This window comes from Oryza sativa, chromosome 2, assembly GCF_034140825.1.
Source record: "Oryza sativa Japonica Group chromosome 2, ASM3414082v1".
Taxonomy (NCBI): domain Eukaryota; kingdom Viridiplantae; phylum Streptophyta; class Magnoliopsida; order Poales; family Poaceae; genus Oryza; species Oryza sativa.
In genome coordinates this window covers 25,300,092-25,322,859 of record NC_089036.1, presented here as the reverse complement: position 1 = coordinate 25,322,859, position 22,768 = coordinate 25,300,092, and the positions used below count along the sequence as shown (strand labels likewise).

General features: G+C 41.3%; 2 protein-coding genes across 2 annotated transcripts; one reads left to right on the top strand and one right to left on the bottom strand.

Moving 5' to 3' along the window:
• The first annotated feature begins 4,736 nt into the window (after positions 1 to 4,736).
• Positions 4,737 to 7,297, top strand: LOC4330024 (protein G1-like3). Its single transcript, NM_001416748.1, has 3 exons — positions 4,737 to 5,088; positions 5,172 to 5,256; positions 5,530 to 7,297. Exon 3 carries the CDS (start codon positions 5,537 to 5,539, stop codon positions 6,164 to 6,166), a length of 630 nt encoding a protein of 209 aa, NP_001403677.1. The 5' UTR covers positions 4,737 to 5,088; positions 5,172 to 5,256; positions 5,530 to 5,536; the 3' UTR covers positions 6,167 to 7,297.
• A 9,534-nt stretch (positions 7,298 to 16,831) lies between these two features.
• LOC4330023 (NAC domain-containing protein 100) lies at positions 16,832 to 21,088 on the bottom strand. Its single transcript, XM_066307410.1, has 3 exons — positions 20,757 to 21,088; positions 19,887 to 20,164; positions 16,832 to 17,558 (listed from the first exon to the last, which is right to left on the bottom strand). Exons 1-3 carry the CDS (start codon positions 20,926 to 20,928, stop codon positions 17,139 to 17,141), a joined length of 870 nt encoding a protein of 289 aa, XP_066163507.1. The 5' UTR covers positions 20,929 to 21,088; the 3' UTR covers positions 16,832 to 17,138.
• Positions 21,089 to 22,768: the final 1,680 nt, after the last annotated feature.

Below are 22,768 nucleotides of genomic sequence, written 5' to 3'. Positions count from 1 at the left end.
AACTCATAAAATTCTCTCATGTTTGTCAATAAAAATCGAACACCAAAATATCTTGTATTTTGTGGACGGAGGGAGTACATATTCTAGTTTCTTTCGTATCTCTACTCCTTTCATTCCATAATTAAATAAAACCAAACTACCTTATATTTGTGAACAAATGAAGTAAAGCTTAAGGTTAGAGTGAAAGATTCCCCTTCAGTCATTAGTTAAATTTTGAATATCGTATTCTTCTCTGAAGTAGCTGATTAGCTGGAAATGCTTAGATTCTCATGCATTGGAACGAATTAGTATCCTAGAAATTCTTATATTTTACAAAATTGAATCATAGAAATATTAATATTTAAGAACAGAGGTTGTATATGTACTCCTATGGAACAAGAAAAACCAAATAAACACGGATAAAAAGCAGTATAGGGGAAAGAGCAGAAAGCCAGGGCATATGCAGAACAAAGCTTATTGTCTTAAGCGCGTGAATACATATATATGTGTTGGGGGCGCCGGGCGTTGCACACACTGATGAGAAGCAGTGGTGCAGTCCAGTAAGTACAGCAAGCACGATAGACTTATCATAGATAGACCAAGCCAGCCGGCCAGTACGTACTCCTCCTTTTACTACAGCATTGCAGCGTCCTGGGGCTGGTCAAATGGAATCTGCACTGTGAATTGCATCGAATTAACCAAGAAAAGCTGCAGCGCTGCTAGCTTATTGTACGCTAGCTAGCTAGTAGGAGTACAGCTTTTGCCTTTCATATAAAACCGGAGATATCATATATAGGAGACGTCATATATATTTGAGATCAATATTTGAGGCATACTCCAGAAGTACACATTAAGGGTGTGTTTGAGAAGGAGGAGATCGAGGAGATTAGGAAGATACGCAAAACGAGGTGAGCCATTAGCACATGATTAATTAAGTATTAACTATTTTAAACTTCAAAAATAGATTAATATGATTTTTTAAAGCAACTTTCTTATAGAAATTTTTTGCAAAAAAACATACCGTTTAGTAGTTCGGGTAGCGTGTGCGCGGAAAACGAAACAATCTTTCTCCCTTTCTCCTGCGCTCGAACGCAGCCTAACGCTACTGATTCAAGAGATACTAAGAGCAGGTACAATAGCATGTTATAAGCAAGCTGCAAACATATTTTAAAGAGATAAATAAGAAGAGAGAAGGACAGTGGGCTACAGATTTGTAGCTAGCTGTAGCATGGACTTCAAGATGCAGTGTGTGTATGACAAGCAGGACCATATATTAATAGTGTAGTATGTAACTATTGTATGAATGAGCTATTAGATTAGCTATAGATGAATTGGAGCTAGTAGTTGGCTACACTATTAAACTTACTCTGATAAACCGGTAGTGGCACACTCTTTTTTGAAAAAAATAAAAAAAACACTATTATCGTTGTCGCAGCTGGAATTAATAGCGCTCAAGAGTTCTCCTCTCTGATCATCATCGTTGTGTTGTCTTGAGGCCACCACTTGCCAATTGCCATTATCGTCTTCTCGTCGTTATGTCTGCACTGCACCGTCGCTGGATCTGGTTTGTAGTTTTAAGCGTCAAGCGTGGAGCGGTGCAAGATCGATCCGGCACCTCTCGTGCTTGAAGCGGCCCTGAGCTCGAGAAGATTGGACCTTTCATCCACAAATTTTTAGAAGGATGAATTGGGGAAAATAAAGGGTGGAATGATGGGAGAAAAGGGGAGGATTAAACCCACCAAATTAAGTACCCTAATTTTCCACCGTGCGCACTTTCCAAATTACTAAACGGTCTGTATTTTTAGAAAAAAGTTACTTCACAACATCATGTTAATCCATTTTAAAGTTTTTTTTAATAGCTAATACTTAATTAATCATGCGTTAATTCATTGTTCCTTTTTATCTGTGGAGGGGAGGGGTTCTGAACCCCTCCAAAAGAATACAACCACAGTTAGAAATAAAGTAGAGCTCATGAGAGAGGGGATAAGAGAGAGAGCGCGCCGGATGAGCAACTTAGATTTTCAAGAGACTGACACAAGCATGTGCGACACTAAATTAATAACCGGTTTTGCCCGACATTATTACAAGTATACATATTTCTGCAAGTTTGTAGTATAGATATTTAAATATCATTACCGGTTCACACTTAAAACCAATAATATATTATTGTTGTTGGTTTTTGTTGTAGTCTACTAGCAATTACATTTTCGAACAAGTGATGATATGGGTTTGGATATTTGGTTATGTTCTATTGGTTGGATCTACCACTGTTATAGAGTAATAAAAGTATCAATCGTCTGATGTGGTATATGATGGTGGCAAATGAATGTTGATGCTGCCCTACCCAATAACAGTGACATATATGGCTTCTGGCCCCACGTGCATTATTACGGACAATATATGCACCAGCTTGTGGTCTTTGGAAGCGCCTAAAAGCTAGATATATTCAAAGTTGTTAGAACAGAAAGACGACTTTTCAAATAAAACTTTAGTAGCTAAATCTCCTGATCCACCCAATCATTGTACCATAAACTCTAACAAGTCGTGTGTCAGCCAAATGGTGAGAGGGTTTAGTTTCAGCCTTACACCATGCGTGGTACCAAAATGGAAAATTCTAGGTACCTTTTCTTGGTAATGTACTAGTTAGGACATAACAATAGACCCCAATCAACAGGTGTCGTAAAGTCATCGAATCAGTTCGATATGATAAATAAAATAAGATAGTGAAAGCAATAGATGTTTTTGTCTTTTCATGTATAAAAAGCATAGAAATAAAGGGTTATATACCTCACAAAACTATCTAGGTATCTTATAAAGTCGATTGATTGACATTTCTGTAGAAATAATGGCACCAAACAAATGAAATTATCTTAATATTTTCCTCTATATTTCAAAATTAGTTTGTTCTTTATTGTCATTTTGCATCATTTTGTCGCTATAACATAGCTCGAATCCTATCTTGAAATCAGTTGTGCCTATAAGAAAAACTTGAATAACACTAAGGCGATTTCGCCTTTCAAAATCTCTACTTCTATATGTTGTTCTCTCTCCCCTACTTCTTCCTTGACTTCATCAATAATCTACATATGAAAAAAGATTAAGTTGTATAAATCATTCCGTGTTTCCTGTATGATATGTTGGCATGAATATAAACCTTCCTTTCCAACGAAATATGTTTAATTAATATTGATTGGACCATCGCGATTTATAGTTTTATTCATGATAATCAGGAAAATATTCTACCAACATATAACACATATGTAATACACTAAATTCAATATATGATTATTATATATTGAGAGAAAGATGTCGGCCAATATATAATGCACTCCCTCCGTTTCTTAAAGAGTGTATCTTTAGCTATAAACCTAGACAATGGGACAGAGAGAGTATTTGATTCAGTACGTATATCACTCTTTCTTAATTGGGATTAGCTAAAAAACCGTCGCAAGTTTTTTGAGAGAAAAACTTTTAAATCTAACTATAGTATATAATTTGACTAGAACTACACTATAATAATAATAATAATAATAATAATAATAATAATAATAATAATAATAATAATAATAATAATAATAACTTGTACATATGTATTAAAATAATATATGCAACTTTATATCTAATTTATATAGAGATAACAAGTAGTTATAGTGTAGTTACACTATAGTTACAATGTAACTAGGATATAACTTACATGTAACTTGAATAAATCTGCCATAAACATGAAATGGTGTAGCTAGCTTGTGGAAAGAGGGTTTAGATCCGATAGCAAAATATCTCAACATAAATTTTAGCGCGGAATCAACAGTCAAAAAAATTGGCAGTTTTCAGTCCTGAAAACTGTCGACAGCTAGCTAGCAAAACCGTTTTTAATTATTAGCTGTAGAACTCAAGTACGTAGTAGTATTGCGACAACAGTATCGAGACAAGGAGGAACACCAAAGCCTTACGTACGTGTGTTCCGCGAAACGAAACAAATTGGCCGCTCGCTCAGTTTCACTGTCTTAGCTCTAGCCACACTAGCAACGACGACCCAAATCAACATCGCAGAATTGATAACGCACGTACGCCGCCCAAGCTAGCTAGTGGCCATTATCCCATGGATATTTCTTTCCAATCCTTCGTGAGGAGAATCCATCCGAAATTCTTCGAGCTGATGCGTGTGGCACGATTCAGATCGGTTCGGTCGGTTTTACGCAGGAACAATTTCACACCTGATCGAGTAGGGCTTAATTCGCATAAGCATGTGTGCGCGCGCTCCTGGACAAGCTAGCTAGGCAGGGCTGCTGCTGCTGCCATCCCATTACGTGCTCCGATCGAGGGGTTGTCGTCTCCGCGCGGTGGCGGGGCCGGATCGTCGCCGGTCGTACGGACAGCGCGCGGCCCCACCCTCTTTACGAGTCGTCCGTTGGATGCTGGACGCCCCAGATGTGTCCTCTCTGCCCCCACACATCTCTCGCATGATGATGCGTGCGGGGGCCGGGGCCCCCGCACGTCTTGGACTCTTCCTCCCGCCGCCGCGACGCCCGTCCGTTCCCGATCCGGCGGCCGGCGATCGATCGATCGAGCTCCAGTGGGGAGGAAGAGACCTGACCGACCTCGCTTTCTCCACCCCCACCACGACGGCGACGACGAGAGAAATTGTACTGGTAGTAGTAGTATTTTTTTTATATTTCTTCACCTTTAGTCATGTCACCTCTCACTTCACACTCACAGTGTCCCTTTCCTCCCTTTCACCTAAAAGCCCTAACAGTAGCACAACCCTCTCACTACCTCTTCAGTACAGCTGCAGCTGCTGACTGCTCACTACTATACCGCCTCTGTTCCATCTCTCACACTAGCTTCAGGGATCTCTCCTTTTTAGGCCAAACAATCCATCCACCACCCCCTGCGCCTCCCTCCCCCCTCTCTAAAAATAGTAACAGTGCGCGTCAAATGCAATTCCCCCCACTCTTCTCTCCTCGCACACTCCTACTCCTAGATAGCACAAGCTCCAGCAGCTGCAGGAGAAGCAGTAGCAGCTGAGGAAGTGGGGATTCATGGCCCTATGAGGGGAGAAGAAGAACCAGCAGTAGCAGCAGCAGCTTATACCACCGCGAGCAAGGCAGGGTGAGTGGCAGGAAAAAAAAAAAGAAGAAAGGAGGATCTCTCCTTTTGCTTATTCTCCTTATATTGAGCTCTTGCTCCTGCAGATTCTTGTTCTTCTCCGCCGCTCTGACACGGCTGCCGACGAGAGAGGAGGAGATCAGCCGCCGGTGCAGCCGCCGCCACAGAAAGGTATAGTAAGCTAGTAGCATGCTGGTACCGTTGGCCATTACCCATCGATACCTTCCCACATGTGTGCGTCGCAGAAATGTATTGTTTCTTGTGATAAGAATTACATATATAAATCGGAGGAGAGCAGAGCACCAACCCCAAATGGATCTCTCGATCTCTCCCCGGTGACCCAGATTATATGCATGGAATCATCATCAGCTTCATCATTCGATCGTGTTGAAGAAGGGGAGAGGATTGCATCAAGCTGTGTTTTCTTGGGTGGTGTGATGGCAGATTATTGATGGAGCTGTCGCCGCCGAACCACGAGAGCAGTCCACCGACGGCGGGCGGCGGCGGCGGAGGAGGAGGTGACGGCGCCGGCGGATCGAGCAGCGCGGGCGCGTCGTCGTCGGCGGGAGGCGGCGCCGCCACGCCGCAGACGCCGAGCCGGTACGAGGCGCAGAAGCGGCGGGACTGGAACACGTTCGGGCAGTACCTGCGGAACCACCGGCCGCCGCTGGGGCTCGCGCAGTGCAGCGGCGCGCACGTGCTGGAGTTCCTCCGGTATCTGGACCAGTTCGGGAAGACGAAGGTGCACACGGCGGCGTGCCCCTTCTTCGGCCACCCGAACCCGCCGGCGCCGTGCCCCTGCCCGCTGCGCCAGGCGTGGGGGAGCCTCGACGCGCTGGTCGGCCGCCTCCGCGCCGCGTTCGAGGAGAACGGCGGGCGGCCGGAGTCGAACCCGTTCGCGGTGCGCGCGGTGAGGCTCTACCTCCGCGAGGTCCGCGAGCACCAGGCCCGCGCCAGGGGGGTCAGCTACGAGAAGAAGAAGCGGAAGAAGCCGCAGCCCGCCGACACCAGCGGCGGCGGCGGACACCCGCACCCGCCGCCGCCTCCGCCGCCGCCGCCGTCCGCCGGCGCGGCCTGCTGATGGCGAGCAACTAGCACGTACGTGCGCACGCACCCATTTGCCATTTGGTACGCCGGATTGAGCATATTTTATGTAGGTTTTCGATTAATTGCTTGTGCATGCATGCATGGTTTTTTTTTATCAATTCTACGCGCGCCGGCCGCTAGCTCCATCCCAGACTGATCATCTTGTTGATCGATGCTACATTTGTTGTTCGCTTCTACTTCATCTACTACTAGCAGCTGCTTCTCCTCCCGCTTAATTTTTCTTGTCAAACTTCTTGCTCGTCGAAGCAAGTGAATGCGCCCTCTCTTACTTTTCACTGCCATGATAGATGATGGGGAGTAGTAGTAGTAGTATATTGTAGTACGTACCATATGCCCCTCAAAGTCTAGAGAGAGGACGAGACGAGAGAGAGAGAGAAATTCAGAGTGGCCGGCCGGTGACCGGTCTTCACACTCCATCTCTCTCTCTCTAACTCTCTAGAGAGATAGGCCAAGGATGGATGGATCGATGCATGCATCTGGCATCTCTCTCCATAGTCACCTGTACTACTAGTTTCGTGCCAGATCTAGCTAGCTGCTGCACTGCATGAACCTCGTGTGCGAATTGCTTGTCGAGTCCAATCCAAAGATACTCTCCATTTTTTCTTCTTTTTTTTCCTCCACGAATCCTCTTGGGGTTTCTTGTTCTGATTCCTGTGTCGCTTCCTTTTTCTGGAGCTCCCGCGCGCCGGCCGCGCGCGCGCGCGCACGGAGGGCACTGTCTCGCGGCGCACGGAGCGGAGGCAAGGACGACGACGGCTACTGTTGCGCTAATCCTCTCGGTCTCCCCATGAACAGTACGCTGGCTAGCTACTGTTCTTCTTCTTCTACCAAGCGAGACCGCGTGCCTGCTGCTGGTTCGCGGATAGAGGGTCAAATTACCGAATAGTTTTACCTATAGCTATGTCCTTTTCTCCCCGCCGCTCGTGGTAGTACTTGATCAGTATAGTAGCATGTCTAGTTAACATGGGGGTGAAGCCAAATGAGGGGATGGCGCATGTTTAGTTAACTGTACATATCAACTGTTCAGCTAGGTTGTTTTTTTTTTTGCCCCCAGAATTGCGTTGATCCTTTTGATTCGAACTGTCATTTTGTTTTTGGATTTTCATCTCTGGCTTTGTGCCCAGCTCCTGATGATTTCATGCGTGAAACTATGACATGCATCCACATGCATGGATGCACAATTATGCTTTGTATCAAGAGGTAGTGTGTGTGTGAGGTGCATAAAGGATATAGATAGCTCTCTCTCTCTCTCTCTCTCTCTCTCTATATATATATATATATATATATATATATATATATATATATATATATATATATATATATATATATATATATATATATATATATATATATATATATATATATATATATATATATATATATATATATATATATATATAGCCATATAGGCAAACTAAACCAGCAAAACATCTAACGAATGATTATTACATATCTGGGTTGGCAGGACATTCCTTACCATAAAAATTATTTGTTGGTAACCATAGAGATGCAGCAGAATGATGATCGTGGACGAGCACTCCATATTGCAGTCCAATATTGATCTTCAGCTGTAGACTAGCTAGATTGAAAGATCATATGATGAACATATAAGAAGATCAATAATTAACAGTGCTAGTCATTGTGGATAATGTAGGTACTACACTTAGCTATAGTAGTTGGTCTGCGAGTTCCATTACAATTAACTTTTACATAGAGATGCATCAAGGGAAATAACATGAAGCATTGAATATATATAGATGGATATATGTGTGTCATGAAAATGTCATGTCTGCATATATCAACAGTCAAATATGTATATAATCATTAATAACTAATTAAAAGTAAATCTATAAACACTGGTTCAATTCGATGACATAATTTTGTCCAACATCCCTAATTAATTGTAAGATAAATGATGTAGAGACTTCAAAAATATATTTGATACAACTTGATTCGTGTTCATAATATGCACAGATACGATACATATCCCCCCCTCCCCCCCCCCCCACACACACACACCCTTTTTCATGCTATCCACAACAGAATGTGAAAACAAGTCAGATGATTAACATTTTGGTGTAACTGATGTATGGAGCTATTAACTACTTCAAAGCCTAATTAAATTATAATTATATGATAGTATAAACTTTCAGTGTTTCTAGTGTGTGTATGTTAGCAAATGTTCATCATGATACCATCGACCTTGTGCTAACTTAATTTTATGTACTCAGCCATTCTTAGCGGAACAATTTGATATAATCAACCCATAGCTTTTTAGCACCTTTATTTGTTATTAATACTTAGAATACTTACTAAAAAAAATTAGCGATATATGGTGGTTATGTAAATTAACAAGTTGTCTCCAGGTCATATTTTTCAGAAAAATGTGATGCTTAGCAAATTATTAATGTTTGAAGGTAACATGTGTTATACATTTTGATTATGTTGTCGGACTGCCTTTTAGGGTGTAGTTTTTCTGGACTCAAAGTCAATATATATAAGATAATGAATTTAGACAGAATCATTCAATGAATTCTCATGTTATTACTAGATAATTTAGAACATGTTAGTTTGAAAAGGCAAGTAGTTTGCAACCCTTTTGTTTTTTTATGTTTGTGCTACATTATTATTGTATTTATTGTGTGTTCATATTAATTATAGTTTCAGTTGAGGTAGCGACGTGTTCAATTACTACTTCCTCCATTTCAAAATATAGGATATATTTTGTTTTGTTTGAACAAGACTTTGACCAATAGTTATTCTACTACTTTCTTCATTCCATATTGATTATCATATAAGCTTTTTCACCAAGACCAAGGAAGACTTAACTACCATATATTTCATTTGGTGTGTATGTGATGGGGAAGAATAAAGAAACATGCAGATTTAACTCCTCGCATACACAAGAAACGAGTCTTTAGTTACTCCTAAATGTGTAAATGCATGAACATAGACTCAATTTTCATGCATAGATGCAATAGTGTTACACGTCAAACAATGACACCATGGTTATATGAAGATCAATTTAGAGTTTCTGTTTTTTTATATGATGATCAATATGGAACGAAAGCAGTCTAATATAATATTTGTGAAGCAAAATTAATGTTATTAGTCTTGTTTTTAAAAGTACTTTCGCACGCTTATACTTCTTTGTGTCATATAAATAATATATTAGGGAAGCAATTGTTAGTCAAAGTCTTGTTCTAACAAAAACAAAATGTGCCCTATATTTTGAAATGTATGGAGTTGATATATGTAATATGTGCAATTGAATTATAATTTAAGGGCATAGATAACGGGTGATAAACGTAACACCAAGTTTTTTTTATATAAGAAGACAATCATCAATTAATAAAGTGAGGAGAAAAAAACTATATATAAACCAGAATTGAATCCACCAACCCTCAAAATGAGAGATAAATCCATGACTACCTACTTTTTTTTTGTCATTTTTATAGTAGAGGAGGGGAAAACCTTTATCCTTTTCTTTAAAAAAAGTTGAGGGAGGCCAAAAAAAGATTAAATTGTTTAAGTTTAGAGGTAAGGAGCGAGAAATAAGATGCCTTAATGTGAAATGAAGAGTTCCAGTGAAGATTAACCATAAATGCATCTAAATAGTTCACTAGGAAATGAACTATTATTTTTGCTCTAGTAAAAAGTACTCCATCCATCCTAAAATATACTACGGTGGAGGAAAAAGACTATGATATACCGCATTAAATTATAGATGGCTGAACATACAGTGAAAGGGCGGTTGGGGTAATATTTGGTGAGAATTAAATACTTATGATGTATGGTTGGTAGGGAAATTGTACTATAGAAATATTTATATTTGGTATAGATTTTGAACACTTAATATTCTAGAATGGAGGGAGTACTTCTCATATGGACACCTAGTGATCTTCGAAATATAACTTTGAACACTAATGTCTATTATTGTGATATATCTGTAAGGCCCAACAAGAGCTATACTAATACTGTGAAGATTCATTCTATAAAAAGATTTTATATATTCTTATTATCTACATATTTTCAAAATTTTGATACTGATTTTTTTTTTAAAAAAAACCATGTAGTACATGCGTGCACACACAAAGTAAAGTAAATGCTTTCTCATCAACATATAGTAGTTAATGGGCATTAATTACAACTTAATTACGACCAATTATTACTTATTCTTTCCAAGCATTAGGAATACATGTGTACTTTCCCCAAATCAATGGAATTGTTTGTTTGCTTCACATTAATATTTTATAGAGCAGTTGACCATTATCCTTGATTAGTTGTACTTATTTGTAATAGTCAGTAACTTGCAGATGTTTTGTGGGCCTGTTTGATTGAGAACTAATGTTGCCACACATTTTTTAGTAAGGTGACTAAGCTTAGTCTTTTGCGGCAAACACCTTTGTGGCAAACAAAATGACAAACTAAGCTTAAATAAAGATAGGCAAAAAAAAAATAGAGTGTATGACATGTGGGCTAGGTGGCTAATGGTTAGGCAAAGTACATTTGTGGTATGAACCAAACACTACATACTAAAACTGTGATTTACCTAAGGTAAGATATACCTTAATATGTATTCTTATGCGTGTGTTTTGTTCGTCCGCTTGGAAAAATATATTGCCGGGGCTAGCTAGGAAATATATGTGTCTCATTTGACTTTTCATAGCTAGACATTGAATGTACATCACTTTACAACCAGCAATTAATCTCAGCTAGAGCTCAAATCTTGAGCTAGCACACATGTTCTGAAATGATTCAGCCAGGACAACCGTAACACAGCTTGAGTCTCATAATAACAGAAAAATTTTGCCGCACATTGCGATGTGTGAATTGAATTCATGTATATTTGTGTGAATTTATGTTTCAGTAAACGTTACGACAGCTACAAATTAATACCTTATTGCATAATATGGTTATATTTAATTAATCTTGTTATTGTCTACTCGATCAACCTAATAATCTTCAGAATTCTGAAAGATATTTATTAAGTCGATCTTCAGCAGTCAGGGTAGCAGTGTGTACCATATGCCCATCAAGCTTACTAGCTATGTGTAAATAATATAGTTCGATTTTGTTTATTTGATGTTGATGTAAATTTCAATTGATGGTTTAGATCGCAAGGGGCTAAGCATATGCAGTGATGCAGATCACACATGCAGGGCATTCCGCACATGCATATACAAATGTGGAGAACAGAGGGATGAATTCTATCTTGACATAATTGGGTGTGGATGCACACATATTTTGGGACCGGCTATTTGTCAATCATTTGGTTTTAAATAAGTAATAGTCTCAACCACTTTTAGTAGAAGGTAGGGTTGCTTTGAGATCAACTCCCTCCATCTCAAAATAAACGAATATAGTATATGATGTGTCATGTGTCATATCCTAGTATACTACGAATCTGTCCAGATTCATAGTATTAGAATACATCACATCCCGTAGTAGCTAGGTTGAGTTATTTTGTGACGAAGAGAGTATGTCCATAAATATTACACACACAAATTTGTTGCTTGCCTTTATCCTTTTTAGCATAGTTAGGGACACCTCATCTCCATCTCCCTGAATATGTATTAGGTAACACGTGTGTTGGTGTGCGAGTGCGTGACTTTGGTGTTTGGTGTAATGGTAGAAAAATATTTGCTTTTAGATATGTGCACCAACTATAAGCTTAATTAAACCAACTCCTCTCTTACTCTCAACCCCCCCCCCTCCCCCTCCTTCCTATGCCTACTAGAACAGCATTAAGCATCCACCGTCACTCTCTCTTTGGTACAACCACTAGTGCACTACCGTTATCCATTGTCTTACCACCATCTCCCTCCTTTACTGGAATCATGCCCCCATGGCCTCCCTTCGAGCCTCCACCTCCACCTCCACCAATATCTCTATTCCCAAATGCAGAGACTTAATGTGGCGCTATCCATTGTCTTACCACCATCTCCCTCATTTTCTAGGATCCTGCCCTCATGGCCTCCCTTCGAGCCTCCACCTCCACCCATATCTCTATTCCCAAATGCGAAGACTTAATGTGGTGTGCTCGTAGTAGTTTGGGTTAATGTCATTGTACCATCATCGATCATGAGGTCTTCCATGAATAATTGTCCTTCTTCTCACTTATCAGTAGAAAAAACAATATACACTTTTTATACTAGAATTTACTCATATGTAAGTGTGTATGAATGTGGAATCATATTTAGCTAGGGCCTAGTGGTATGTGAAGTCTTACATCATTGCATCCATTCCTGCGTTTTCTTATTACATGAAAGACATATACATACTTTTTGCTCCTACACTACACGCACACACCTACGATGAGCTGCATCTTAACACACACTCAAAGAAATAAATGCCAATGTTAATAGTCTCACTAAATTTCTATTAAAAACTCAACGGCGTGTGTAATATTTGTGGGTCAACAACGAGATTTGAACCCTAATATTTAGAGTCACATAACTATGATTCGACCATCACACTTCTATGATTCCTCATATATGCGTGTATGTGAACGTACCTTCACGTATAGTTATATTATATGCTATCCCGATGCATTAATATTTGAATATGGCTTCTCCTTCATTTCAATATTGAAATTGGCTTTATATTTTTCTGTTGATGATTAAAAAAATGATTACAATTGTCATGGGACCCATCATGATCTATAATGATTAAGTTGGATGAGGGTCAGACGATCCCGAACATCTTTGGCAAAACCTATTAAATGGTTTCTTCTACCTACTTAAAAGGTAATGATAAAGGTAATTTTATCATTTTTAAAAAGTATAAGGGATTATTATATTTTCTAATGTAAAATTTAGTATCTTTGTAATAGGTATCTCTAAGGTATGGGTAAATTTTAGGTACTTTGAGATTTTTTTTTTGAAAGTACCATAAAACTTTTCTAATAATATGGTTTAGACATACATAGCACATTATGACACGGGTAAATATGTTATGGCACTGGTGTATCGATTTTCTGAATCCACCACTTATCCGTAATATTGTCCCTTAACTCTTGTGATCTCTCTTGCATGTCTTACTCTCATACATGCTTGGAAGATAAAATGGTTCAGACCTGCGCTACAGCCTACAGCTGGTGAACTGCAGAAGGGGAAGCAGTACTAGTCGTGGTGCTTCATATATCGCACCTACTTGTTGTTCTGTCATCCTTCAAAGACATCGTCAGTCCCAGTGTGCAGCTGATCGACAACGACCGCACTGAGACGGACCACCGCCGCCGTCGATCGAGCATGCAGAGATCGACCAGAATCGATCACAGCATCTCGACGGCCTTGTCAGCATTGGATCCAGTCCATCGATCGGTAGCCCGGCCCTAACGTACGCCAGAACTAGCTAGTTCAGCTAGACCAATCCCAGCATTATGCATATGCATGCCTGCGTGATGTGTCGTACGTCTTCTTCATTAGCATTAGCGTGTACGTACTTTCAGTATATTTGTATTTTATATTTCCTATATATTGTTATTATTCTGTGACTATAGTTTGTGCGCGTGTGAGATACTGAAACTTCCCCCACATCCACATGTGTGCATGGAAAAAGTGGACTAGTACATCACCAAGACAAGCCATGGGAGCATGCCGGCCTATTGGCACACGCACATCGCCAGATATGACACGGCGCGGGCAATGCGCATGTGCTCTCCGATCCGCGTGGCGGACGGCCGCTGCATCCCCCCTCCGCCCGCTCGCTGACGCGGTGACGCTTGCCCCGGCCGCGTTTGACCGCCTGCGTGTTTGACCGGTGGGGTGGACGGCCCAGCCGGGGCCCGCGAGGCCGCAGGAGGGGCGCATGGGCCGCCGTCCTCCCTGTCGGCGCTCGGCGACGAGGGCTAGCTATTCCCGAGGCCCCACGTGCATGCTACACCCAGGTCACCAGCCCGCGCGCGCGACGACGGAGCCGGAGCCGGCACCGGCACGTGGCCGTCGCCCGAGAACAAATCTGGGCTACGCTCCCTGTGTCGCATAGCGATCGGCTTACTACAGTACGCTCCTGTACGTCGCTGGCTGACTGGCCGGCTTTGGCTGGCTGTCTCGTGTACGTAGTCGCGTGCGACGAGGCGGCGTACGTACGAGCCATTGAATTGATGATGGCTGTGTACACTGGTGCACTACTGGGGTTCGTACTCGCTCCATCAATCACGCACCTGCTGCCAACAGCTACCTGCAGATCACGACGAGTACCCCCTCCACGGCTCCGATGATGGTGTTTTTTTCTTCTGAAAATAAAGATGAAGATGGATATTAAGTATTTTACATAAAATGAGGTGGTATTAATGCATGATTGATTGAATTTTAATTATTTTAAACTTTTTTAAAAAATAGATTAATATGAATTTTAGAGCAACTTTCATATAGAAAGTTTTCGCACGAAACACACCACTTAGCGGTTTAAAAAGCGTGCCACAAAAATCTTAATCTTTATCCAAATCTTGTTGGATAAAAGAACGGGACCTGAGTCTCCCAGTTTCATCGGTTGATGTTAAAGAAAAACTAAAATTTGATGTTTCTTTTAGTTTAATTTTAAAGTTGATTTTAATATATTTTTAACGCAATTTTCTTTTTAGCATTAGTTTTTAAGTTATTATAAACAGATACAAATATTTTGTCTTCTTAGGAAATATGGGCGATCGATGTGGCTTTCCAAAGCAGAAACGCGTACTACTACGCACTACGCACGTAGCAGTAGATACAGCTACCGCACACACGGTACTGTACGTCGTCGTCAGGCCCAAGCAGGAGTAGAGGCTTCAGGCTTGGGCTTCGCTAGCTTTGTACGCTTGTGCTAGCGGGCCGGCCTGCTGCTTCAGTAGTACACGCACGGCCGAAAATGACGCCAACTTCAGAGGGACAGGACAGGACAGAGAACAGATATCCCTAGTTGGCTCGGTGTACTGAAAAGAGTAAAGGGAGTACCTATACATTTTTCGAAAGATTTTTATGATTATATCACACAGATTTTTAATCTTTGGATTAAAATCCGATAGATATAATAAAAAGCAAAAAGCAATTAAGAAACACCATAATGGACACTAAATTACCGTATTCTTAAGAAAAAGACCAAAACCAATACAAAATTTAAAATTTACATGCGAAGATTCAAATATTACAGTGTAACTTACAAAAGTTACAGTGTAAGTTTCATAAATTACACTGTAACTTACAAGAAAATGCACTGTAAATTTGAGTGAGAAAATCAAGTGAGAGATAAGAAAAAATCTTTCGAGTGAGATATAGCAAAATCGAAGAGTAAAAGACCACAGATCACGAGCGAGCAGTACCATGTACGTCTCTGGCCATGTGTCAGCTTGAGTTATGTGTTTGAAGCTTGCAGGCATTAATATATATAAAAAAAATCAGATTTTTTTTGAGAACTTAAAAAAAATCAGATGGATATATATTACATATATAAACTTTTTTTTGCGAGGAAAAAAAGTTTATATATGTAATATATATCCATCTGATTAGTAAAACAAAACCATTTTCAAAGACATGTTAATTTTATTTTTATACACGGTCCAAAGTTCGGCCGGTATTAATGATGACGAGGTTTTGTGCGTACGCTTTTAACCGGCAAACCTCCAATAGAGCCGTATCTGAAGATATGCATACTTTCACACATGGTTCATCTAAATATATATGACCGCCTGTTATAATCATCGGACGTTAGTAAAATCGAGCAAGTAGCTTAGCACAACTCCCTGACTAAGCGCTTTGCTAAATCCCTAGTGACTGCAGCGGGGCATGTACAAGGGTGATGCTCTCTCACCTCACAAAACCTCTCCAAGAGAAGAGCGTCAGTGACGGTGCAGTGGTTGAGGAGTACCAGGATATGATGGGTTGCGTTGCTAGAGGAAGGCGGGTCTGGCGGCAACAGTCTTTTGGGAAGTGGATCAGGAGGAGCGGCACCGGTGGAGAAAGCGGATTTGGTGTGGTGGTGGAGCAATCATCCAGATCCGATTGTGCTAATGCAAGGGGGAGGTGGATCTAATAATGGCAGAGGTTGGTAGGTGAATCCGATAGTCGTGACGGCAAAGGGTACGAGTTGTGAATCCGAAAGCAGTGCTAGGGAGCGCGGGATCCATGCAGGTCTCTGTCACTATAGTTGCTCTTTGTTGCCGCCGTATCGCTGTTGCCGTGGATGAGGCGGAGGTGGTTGAGGACACTATCAGGTCGTGGAAGTTGGTGGTGATCAAAAGGATGATGCAGCTGAATATTGATTTTTCTAGTCTGTGTAGATTCTTGTATTGTGATAAGTTATATTGTTTTTAATGTTTGCATGTTTTTTCTTGCATTGTGATGTGTTGATTCTGTTGTGGGGTGTGGATCTCAATCTCTAGATGCATGTGGATTTGAATCGATGCTACATGTATTGTTCATTTTTTTTTGGGGGCAAAACATTTTTCTAGGTGGGGGTCGTAAGGACCCGTATGTGAAAATTGATTTTTCATATGCATGTGTGTCTTCAGTGTCCACATGTGAAAATCAATTTTTATAAGCGGTAGCCTTTGTTTTTAGGCAGATCATTCACCTCCCTTGAAAAAAAAAGTATTTTTGACCACCCAGAAAAAACAATTTTTGTGCTATTGGTAGTGTATTTTAGTAATTCACATTAGGTATGTGCTTGAATTCTTTAGTATATAATAGAAAATGGATTAAAATCCGGCCTCTACAATGTACTTGAATTCTTTATATTACATTTGATTTTTCGCCTTACACATACGCGATGATCCATCAATTGAGATCATATCTCAAGCTCACACAATCTTTCGAAACCCGGACAGATACTCTAAGACGACGTAAACCTATACAAACTCTGTATAAACAATTAATGGAATTAATTAATTCAACGATCGGACCCTGTATATGACGCGTATACGTACGTACGTACGTACGCAAAATAAATTTGTTTAGTGCCGGGATCGATCAATTCCAACCCTGCGGGAACGACCTGATGCCTCCAAGAACACTCGCCGTGTCGTCGAGCTCGAAGCCCAAGTCCAAGTATGTCCCAAACCCGTACTCGTCTGCTACCCCGCCGCCGCCGCCGAACTCCTCCGGGAACCCGATAACCGCGCCGCCGTATTGGTAATGTGGCACCGCCGGCTGCGTGGGGTTCGCGAAGCCGGCGGCGGAGTCGTAGCCAGCAGCCAGCTGCTGGGAACCGACGTAGTAGCCGCCCGCCGCTGCGGCTGCATGGCGGCGGTGGTCCGGCGGCTGTAGCTGTGACAACGTCGTCGTCGACATCGAGCCGGTGAAGGTGGGAGAGGCGGCGCCGCCGCTGTCCTGCGGGCCGTCGCCGTCGCCCTTCCTCTTCTGAAACACCCTGCATAGCACCCAGTCCTCCTGCAAAACACATGAAAGGCAGACGCATGGTGAGTAATTATTAGCACTAACTAGCACGTAAGCACGTATACACTAGCACGGGATATGACATCTGAAACGGGCGGCAAGCCTCATCTCTATCGGGAAGAGCTCCCGTCACTAAGGAAAGATCTCTGATATGAGAAGTTAGGATGACAGTTATTTCTATCAGGCCAAAATAACGTGCATATAGATTATGTCTATACGAGTTTATCTTTAACGGTGTTTGTTTCGGCTCGTTAGAGATGATAACCATGTGACGGCCGCAAACCCTCTACACGGCCAGAGTCGTTACGGATAACAAGTTCTGTACTAGCGATAATTTGGCATCTCCATGACAAGCTGAGACAGCAGTACGCCAGTACGTATGTGGAGTACCACATAGTACAGCTAGTGAAGTTAGCAGATGATCGAGTTAGTAGGACATCGTGCACTAATGCACCAATAATTGTCATTGGATGCATACTGCATGGCCGATTGGGCGCCGCCTGGTCCACACACACACACACTCTCACTGCCTGTGCCTGTGCCTGTGCAGTGTGCACGAATGGTCCACGGGTACATGGGGGCCAGCATATGTGGTGCGCATGCATGCAGACATTGATGCATGTACAGTGACCATCACTCTTGAGAGCTTGAGCTTTGTCCTTTGCGTGTACAGTGTGCTGTCACTCCATCAGGGGAGGAGAGATCATATCGATGAGCCCAGGCAGAAACAAATAATGAAATAATGCAGCTGGCTGCCCGGGTACGCGTGCGTGTACTGGGTACTGCCGTCCTGTAGCTGTAGTGTTTAGTTAGCTGTCTCTGTGCTTCCTTCTGGTTCGTTGAATGTTCGTCGCCATGCATGCATGCATGCATGATACATGCGCCGATGCACGCGCGTGGCTTTGACAGGTCAAGCACTAGCTAGTCAAGGGAATTATTGGTCCTCTTGATTAGTAAATACTCGTGTGTATTACACAATAAGGCTTTGTTTACTTCCCAACTTTTTCAACAAACTTTTAACTTTTCTATCACATCAAAACTTTACTACACACAAATTTCTAGCTTTTCCGTCATATCATTCTAATTTTAATCCAACCGGGAATAAGAATAATCCGAAAGTCGATCAATTTTTTAATTTTGACGTGAACTAAACACATCCTAAATATAGTATAATGACTATATTTTTTGCACATGCTAGCTCTTAACAATGACAATGCCTAGTTCTTTTGTTGACGAGGCTCCCTGTTTTTACAAGATAAGGAGGCCAGGTCAATTGGGGTGCAACTGAGATCGGCGGTGGTAATGCGGTATGTGCTTCTAGCTGGGGAAGGGTGCCAACAAAGAGGAAGAAGTGTGGCATGGGAACATGCATTACATTTGCTGACAATATAGCAAGCTAGAGTACTATGCAAGGGTGGGACCGTGCATGGGAGGTGGCAGTACTAGCATGCCGATATGGCGATATTAAGCTGTCAAAGGGCGGGGCGGATGATGAGGCGAAGGCACTTAGGGTTAAAGTGTTCCGTAGAGATTTTTTTTAAAAAAAATTCTTTTAGAGAAACAGAGAGGTCACAAATGTACCACCCCCGTACAGATATATCCTGGATTGTTAAGGAGCACACTAGCACTACGTGATTGTTGATTGTTATTTAATTAGCACTACCTACGTACGCAAGAGGAAGTATCTCCACATTCACGTGCCGGCGTCGGGCATGCTAATTAGTTTGCTCTCTCTGAGCATATCCATCGTGCATGATTATGGCCCTGTCGACTGTGACGAGTTTGGCATCACTGTCTTCCATATGAACTTAATTTCCATCCTGTGAGAGGTCCTCTTTTGCCATCTAGTGATTCACGGGGGGTCGCTTGTGCGATTGATAAGTAACGGATTAATTAGTCCTACAATTGTACTACGTGGTTACTCAACATACACTCACGTGCTACCTACCTATACCTAGCTAGCATGTTCAAGTAATATTATCCACAGACTCCTTAAGAAAAACATGTCGATCTCTACATCGTTAATTAAGAAAACCTGACTATATTTATATGAGATTTGTTTCGGTCCAGTAAAAAGTATCTCAAGGTACCAGTACCTCACGGTACCCAATCGTTTCCGATCATTGGATCTAGCTGATCTGGATGGGCATTTTTGATCCAACGATTGGAAATGATTTGGTACCGTGAGATACCGGTATCTTGAGGTATTTTTTATTGGATCGGAGCAAATCTTATATCTATGTAGAGGACATAAAAAAATGTGATAAGGATCAAAATAAGTTCAATGCGTTGGCGCACGGCTTATGTGTATGACGTACGTACCCTGGGTTGGGAGTGCGGGGAGTCGAGGCGGAACTCGTGCATAACCCAGCCGGTCTTGACGCCGTTGGGCGCCCTCCCCTGGTAGAAGACGAGCGTCTTCCTCATGCCGACGACGGCGCGCGACGACGACGACGACGAGGAGCCGCGCACCTCGCGGTCCTTGCCGGTGGCCTTCCAGTATCCCGTCTTGGTGGCGCGGTTGGTGCGCGACCCCGTCGCGTACTTGCGGTCGCGGAAGCTGAAGAAGTACCACTCGCTCGCCGTCAGCTTCGCCACCTCTGCATTCGTATACGCACAAATCGCTACTACTATGAATTTGGAAAGTACAAACACACGCATGGCTGGCAGCAGGGGATGTGTGTATATATAGTAGGGAGCAATTTTACGGTCCTTTAGAAGTTATCATGAGATACCATTTTTTCTATTGTAAATTTGGTATCTCTTGGTACCTAGGTACTATGAGGTACCAAATTTTACACTAAATTTTTGGTACCTCATGGTATCTCCTCAAGAACCGTAGAATTACTCTATAGTAGGAGTACGTACTAAAATTCTCGGTGACAATATTTATAAACAGTTAGTGTGGCCTGACCGGGCATTAACTTAGCAATAATGTTATTCGCAATATATATATATATATATATATATATATATATATATATATATATATATATATATATATATATATATATATATATATATAGAGAGAGAGAGAGAGAGAGAGAGAGAGAGAGAGAGTAGCAGAAATATATGTGGCTGTGATCATATCAGGCATCATCTCATAATTCACCAATTGATGAAACGAGATCGATGATGTCAAGCATGTGTTGGACGACAACCGATATAGTACTATACTGCATAAGCACACACCTGGGAGCTCCCACGGTTCGCGGGCATGGAGGTCGACCTCCACCAGCGTCGAGCCCTGCGCGATCCGCTCGTTGGCCACCTTCTTGTGGAGGTAGTGGCAGACCAACTCCTCGTCGCTCGGGAAGAACCTAAACCCCGGCGGCAGCGTCGACTCGATCTCCCTCAGTGCCATCTCGTCGTCCTAGCTAGGCGATCGACAAATCGATCGATCTCACACGCAGAAGCGAGCTAGCTAGCTAACTATGGAAGAAGCTTAGCTAGCTGCTGATATCGATCTCTAGCTTGATTCTGATCGATCTGGATTGGCTGGGGTTTCCGAGACCATTTTATAGAGGGGGGAAACAGGCTAGCAGTTAGCTTAGCTAGGAGGATTAGCGAAAACTGTTGGAATGTCATGTGTTAACCGATTAAGGTAGCTAGCTGATTAAGCCCGTCATCAAGTCCCTATCGCCTGACGCAATATATATCTGATCGCGATCGAGATGTTTAGCTATAGGAGAGATTCCAACATCTCCTGTCATGAACGCACGCATGCTGCTTGTGCCACGAAGTGAAGAACTAGCTTAATTAGCTATTAGCAATAGCTTCTACTACTTGATCGATCGGGAGACCCATCCTAGCAAGTTACCCATGCATATCGCATCTCTTGTCACTCATGAGATTAATTAATTAAGGAGAAGTTATACGCACTGGTAGTGTCCTAGCTTGTACGCACCTCATCATGCTTATGATGGTTTTTTCATGCATTTATTAGTTTTTTACTGAAAAAAATTAAACAAACTTGCATGGTTATATTGTTGATATTTGAAGATAGTAGAAGAGATTTTCATTATTTAATATTTCTATTCATAATTAATAAATATCGAGTTATTCTCGGTTGGAGTGATCTAGTTGTTGCTTTTCTATGTTTTCATAAGCATGGTCTGAGAGTTTTTTTCCATGTCTTTTAAAAAAATTCAGGTGAATGATTACTTTTCACTTGAAATTTGTTTTTCCCTCTCGAATGCAGTTGAGTTTGGACTTTAAATTTGATGGTAATGTAGTTCTCCTCCGAGGCCATGGAAAACTAAGTGTGTAATGAAGATCAAGGTTTTCAGGTGGATGTTGTTTTGTGACCGGTTGATATATGATGATATTTTCTGTGTTCTTGCTCCAGGGAGAGTTGGAAACTATGAACATCTTTCTTCACATGCCCTTCCAGTAGAGGATGTTGTGCGCGTACGTGATCTTGAAATAAGATGGAAGGGATTCTACAGATCTTTCAAATCATAGTCTTGGTAAGTCTCCGGTTCATGAAAAAAAGGTTTCTAGATCATGTTTATAGCATGTTCGTATATTTGAAAGCAAAGAAATGAACTTTTTTTTAAAAAAAAATATCACTAGAGTAAGACTGGTGGTTTTCTTATTTTGAACAAGTTGTCTTGCATATGTACAACATGAATGAGTCCCTTAGCCTCAAAGTTTTTGATTGATTACACTATCTGTGATTTTCTCATAAATTATCCCTCTTCTTGTAAATATGTTTTATTTTAAATATAGTATTAACTACTATAGGAATGCCTGGTAGTATTTCTCATAAAAAAATAGTGATAATGTAGTTCATGACTATAACTGGAAGATGGATTTTCGTCCCTCGAGAGGATCTCTATCAACTCATTTCTTTCATGTCACATAAATAGTTACTTTTTTATTTAAAAAAAACTGATGACATATATTAATATGAAATATATTATTCCACAAACATACAAGATCAAACTCAACTTTTATAAGTTGCAACAAAAGGAAAAAAATACACTTTAACTAGTATGTGCACATTCATAATTATGTTTGTTATTCTTGGTATAACTCGTACAAGTTGAAATAGAATTTGCATGTGTGTAGAATGATATATCACATATTAATCTATCTTATTAAATTTTTCAAACAAAATATATAATTATTTTATTGAGATGTAAGAAACAATGGGGCATCCTCTTGAGAGAAAAAAAGTTTGAATTTTAGACATACATTTT